This window comes from Morone saxatilis, unplaced genomic scaffold (assembly GCF_004916995.1).
Source record: "Morone saxatilis isolate NCDOM2014 unplaced genomic scaffold, NCSU_SB_2.0 Contig17, whole genome shotgun sequence".
In the NCBI taxonomy this organism is placed as follows: Eukaryota; Metazoa; Chordata; class Actinopteri; family Moronidae; genus Morone; species Morone saxatilis.
Window position 1 is genome coordinate 6,187,787 of NW_023339729.1, and position 5,625 is coordinate 6,193,411.

At 40.2% G+C, this 5,625-nt stretch overlaps 1 protein-coding gene across 1 annotated transcript in view; it reads right to left on the reverse strand.

Annotated features, from left to right (window-relative positions):
• Nucleotides 1–5,625, reverse strand: part of LOC118327114 (neuronal acetylcholine receptor subunit alpha-3-like) — a 23,015-nt gene that overhangs the window by 2,091 nt on the left and 15,299 nt on the right. Inside the window, exons 3-6 of the mRNA XM_035660344.1 lie at nucleotides 4,790–4,899; nucleotides 3,706–3,913; nucleotides 2,405–3,016; nucleotides 726–998 (exon numbers count right to left, since the gene is read on the reverse strand). Of these exons, the coding sequence (XP_035516237.1) occupies nucleotides 726–998; nucleotides 2,405–3,016; nucleotides 3,706–3,913; nucleotides 4,790–4,899 (1,203 nt within the window). The remainder of the gene's footprint in view (nucleotides 1–725; nucleotides 999–2,404; nucleotides 3,017–3,705; nucleotides 3,914–4,789; nucleotides 4,900–5,625) is intronic.

Genomic DNA, 5,625 nt, shown 5'->3' on the forward strand with positions numbered 1-5,625 from the left:
GTAATAAATCAGGGTCATTATTTAAGATGTTGCAGGTATGTGTTTGATCTTGGATCTTGAGGGCCATCCTAGACAACAGGAAGCCACTGCTTCATGTTTGACAGACGCTCTTCCCTTCCCTTCTCTTCTTTTAATCTCCAGATAACCAGGAGCTAGATGTAAACAAAAATTGGAACTGAAGAGTTCCCAAAACCTACTTACACCCTGTTTTCAGGGTGTAGTCCTGCCCCAGCAGTTTTTTAGGTTTCCTTGAGTATCACTTTCTGGTGTTTTTGCTATTTTCTCAAATATCAGAAATATCATTTTGGTGAATTTAATTGAAGTTTTTATTTGATTTACTTTTCTTACCATTTAAATTTGTGTCCCTCCTTTGTTGTTATTTGATCATTTATGATAAAATAATTATGGACAACATGCAACATTGCTTGAATGATTACTTTGGTATTTTCTCAGGTTTTTCTTTAAAAAAAACAGGGACAACAGATTTTTTAGTTTTCCATCTGTTTTTTCATTGTTACATTTCTTATTTTTCTTACACAGTATGAAACTGACAGTAAACAACTAAAAACAAAAAATGGATGCCTTGATGGTGTATCTTTGCATATGTGTGTTTGTTGGAGGGCGACTCTTGATGAAAAGCCTGCATTGGATTTTGTTTATTTTATTATTTTACTATATAATGCCATTCAGAGTGATCCATTAAAGTGAAAATTAGAATGACTCACCTCTTTGGCTTTGTTGCGACTCCTCATGTTCTCAGCGATGTACTTGACACTCTCGATGGCCTGTTTGATCTCAGGTGACACCACGGAAAAGGCCACCACTGTGTTGATGCTTTGGGGACTCAGCTGACGCGTCATCTTCCCCATGTCTGGTGTTTCTGGGGTCTCATTCCCATGTTGGCAGGGGCAAGGGCATTTCTTCCCAGTGCAGCCCTCCACGGACGAGAGCTTACTGTCCCCAAACTCCAGACAGTTGAGGGAGCCTCCTCCGACCTGCTGGGGATCACAACCAGAGTTCAGATTAAGCTTCACATTCTGCTTCAACTCACAGTCGACATCTTTCAGGTAATAATTTCATATAAATTAATGGGATCTCTAGGAAACATCTCTGGGATCTGAGCAGAACAACTTTAACAAGGTGATAACAAGGACAGACTTGTTTCTTTCCATTGTTTTGGGGAGTGAAACATTAATGAGGGCTTCCTTCGAGCTCTCAGTGTTGACCATAAAGAACTTACGTATGGATCATACTGTATATACATTGTGTGTGAGAACTTGGTGGTACTTTCAAGAAGCAAGTAGCCAGATCATTAAGGGGTTACAACATTGGAAAGTGGGAAGACGGAAGACTGTTGTATGGTCCAACAAGCAAGCTATAGGTGATCTGATTCCCAGAAGGGGAAATATTTTTTATACAGGAATATCTTTTGTTGAGGAAACAGTTCAGTTGCTTCTGCTAGCTGCTCTTCCATGCTATAACTGCCTGAGATCTGGCAAAATCAATGACGACTGTGATGGTTCCTAGTCCCACAGCTGGAACACTCTTGATTGATAAAATTTTTGAAAGTACACTGACTTGTTTTTCAGAGCTGAATAAGCAGAAATCATCATCTTCAGCTGCACAAAGATGCTGATTGGTTGAAAAGAGGTTTAAGTCAAAACTACACTATAGTGCACTAGCGAAAAACCTTCAGAGAAGACTCTTCTCTCTCATTACTGAAGCATATCATAATCAACACTATATGGAAGTAGACAGAGTTTTAAAGTTCAGATACATCAGTGAATTAACTCTGTCCCGAGACAAGCATGTCAACACTGGACAGTTCTGCAGAACCCCAGATTACGTGCAGTGACAATGCTTTTCTACGTCTGATGGTGCTGTTTTTTCTTGCTTTCTACAATCTCAATTTTCATCATTTTTGCATGGCAACTATGGTATGGTTATGGTTAGGGAAAGGTTGTGGTTGTGGCAAACTATGCTTACAGTATGTTTAGATTCAGAAAAGCTTGCTTTTGCAGTTAAAATAATTATCACAGGTTTGTGAGGATTGCTTGAAAGTTGGACTTACTACACACTTACATGCTCATCCACCATTGCGACCTTCACACACGTACTGTGCACCTCGCTACCTAGAAGGCACGCTGCATCCTGCATTGGTACTGAATGTAGGCATCGTGAGGTGCAGAATCATCCCATATGGACATAATTCTCAGGGCTACAATGAATAATTTAAACATTTCTTCAATAATATACAGTGCAGTAACTGTGACTTGTGTATCTTAGTTTTTTGCTTCTCCTGATCTCGCATTGACCTTCACTAGATGCCTAGAGGGGCCACTGTCTTTGTTTAAAATAACAGGTCCTGACCTGAACTAGATGCTTTTGGATGTGGACGCCTTACCTGCATCAAGCTATTCTTCCTTTTCTTCCCTCCTTTCCCTCCTCCGCCTCCTCCTCCCCCTCCAGCTCCTCCTGCCTCCCCACTGCTGTCCAACCCCCCAGCTTTGCTGTCTTCGTCAATCGGCCTCCGCATCAGCATAATCCTCGGCAACACTTTGAGAAACACAGAGCGCACCCAACCCGGCATAGTGTGGGTCATTGGCGTACGGTAGTGTACATTCAGCACGAACACAGTGATGACGATGCTGAGTGTGACGAAGATCATTGTAAAGAGCAGATACTCTCCAATGAGAGGGATGACAAGCGATGTGGAGGGGATGGTCTCCGTGATAACGAGCAGGAACACAGTGAGGGAGAGCAGGACGGAGATACAGAGCGTGACCTTCTCTCCACAGTCAGACGGGAGATAGAAAACCAGCACTGTGAGGAAAGAGATGAGGAGGCAGGGGATGATGAGGTTGATGGTGTAGAAGAGTGGCAGGCGCCTGATGTAGAAGGAGTAGGTGATGTCTGGGTAGATCTCCTCACAGCAGTTGTACTTGATATCATGCTTGTAGCCCGGAGCGTCAATGATTTCCCATTCACCACTCTCCCAGAAGTCTTTCAGGTTCACCTGGGAGATGGAGAACAATCTTAAAATCATATCACATGATTCAACTTAACATTCTTAAAAGGGCCCTATCAGTCAATACAATACATACAAGGCTCATTTTTGTCTGATAGATTTTGGTAGAAAATGCAAATCAACTTTAAACTGATTTTCACCTGCAGGCACCCAAAATACTGTATGTTTCTGCAAGAAGACGCTTATGTAGTTTACCGTAAATATAATCATCTTGCAATGCTTATAGCTTTTTTACAAGTCAGAAAATATTGCAGTGTCAGTAGTCAGATGAAGTGGGGAGGAAAATGGGGAGAAAATGGAGGTGCAGCCACTGATTATCCCTCTGTCATACTACTCTCTATTTTAGATCTTTTTGTAATTTTTTGCTGGATTTATATTCAAAATACACAGTGATAAATGATGTTCAAATGGGTACTGCAGCAATTCCATATTGCACTTAAATACTCACTTTTTTCAAATGCCATATTCAGGATAACCCTAATGACTTCAGCATGACATCATCAGAGAACTCCTTCCAATAAAAAACAATAATAATGATTCCTATAGTAAATACCTGTAGTGTCTAATCAAATAAGAGTATCAAATCAGTGTTTTTTCTGGATGTAGGATAGACAGAAAAATAATGAAAGAGATAGTTGATAGTTACGCCAGACTTGGACACAGTCACAGGCACTGACCTTAGACCCAATAAGTACCAGGTCAATCTTGGCTTTGTCATAAGTCCAGGACCCAAACTTCATGGAGCAGTTCTGATAGTCGAAGGGGAAGTAGGTAATGTCCATGGGGCAGGAAGATTTGAAAATGGCTGGAGGAACCCAGGTGATGGTACCATCAAACTTCAGCAGAGCCTTGGTCTTATCCTCCACCAGGAAATCACCTACAGCGCTGTATATGACGTGCGTGTGTGTGTGTGTGTGTGTGTGTGTGTGTGTAATCAATGCGAGCCATGGCAGAGTAGGTATGAGGAGATAGGATACAAGCAAGACACAAAGGTTATAGGAAGGCAGAGACGTCAAACAATGAGTGGGAAGGCGAGGAGAAAATGGAAGCAAGGGACACAAGAGAGGGGAGAAGATAAAAAGGTGAAGTTATAGAGGTAAGAAAGAAACCATTAGGATTAAAAGAAAGAGGACAATGGAGCTGCATTACGTATTTTTCTGAAATACTAAATTGCCTTTGATTAACATTGTGAGTCACTGTTGTAAGTTGAAAGAAGAAATGAGAGAACAATTAAGTGAATTGAAATTGGGTCAGCACAAACTGACCCTGAACAATAGACAATCACGTTAGCATATTTCAGTGTTATTACAGTATATTCTGTTGCACAGTGTAGCAGCTAGAGGTATAAAAGAGATTTTGACCATTCTATTGGTCAGTGCCTACCAAATTTGGCCATATGACCATTACAAAATGATTCACATGAGTGGTTTGTGATCTTCCATCTTTATGGATAAGGTAGTTACATTTAAAAAACTAAAAGAAGGTACAATGCGTGTTTTTTGTTTGTTTGTTTTGGCATTTACCCTGACCTTTCCTTTAGGGGATTTGCGGCACTATAACATCATTCTACTATTTTTGTTCCAATAGTCATTATTCACAAGGCCTTTAAAAGGTCGCTTGTTAGGGTGTGAACATAAGTAGTTTTAAGTGTTTGAGGAAACAACCATTGCTGTTGTTTTTCTAGTGATATAGTACTGATATATATATATATATATATATATAGTGATGTTATGATGATGGTAATGATGGTGTTTGTCTCACTTGTTGTAGAGCACAATGTCGGGTCTCCAGATCTTGTTTGATGGTACTCTAATGAACTCTATCCCATCAAACTCTGCCGGCATCCATCGCAGCTTGTAGTCATTCCAAATCTGAGACGAGAACAACATAGTGAGCATACTGGGGAGTCAACCATCTGTTTTTGTGTTTTGCATTGTACACTGCAGACAGTATTAGTCGCTGGAGACACCCTTCTCCATGAGGATATTTTGAAATACATATTTATACTGCAGGCAGAGCTTCCTTTGATGTTTTACAGTGGATCCAAATAAGGATACTGTAACAAAAACTGATGTTTTCTAGACAAAAGCAAGAGTTTCACAGAGCATCTGGGTGCTTTAATTTTCTATTTTACTGAAAATCAAGGACAAACATGTCTGTTTTTGATGCAGTTCCTCCTGGTAAAAGAGCCACGGAGCTTTAGTAAGCGAATAATAAGGCATCTACAATAGTCGCATCTGTATAAAGAGTTTAGAGTATATGAGCAAATGGCTCACTGAGAGAAATAAAGGATCAGTGCGTTCTGTCAACATACCTGCGGGTAACATTTCATGAGCCATAGATCCATTAGTCTTGGCTACTTGCATGTCATTCAAGATGAATTCATTCATTAGCAAGGGAGATTAATATCCAGTTATGACCTGGGAGCTGTTTAATTAACCACTTCATGCTACACTGACTTTTTCATTTATTTATCCAAGCAGTTTACAATGTGATGGACTGGAGATTTGATTTACCTGGTTTATGGTTTATTGTTTGCAAGATATAGATGATTCTACATTTACTTTCTATGACCACAGCATACATACACTGAGTGA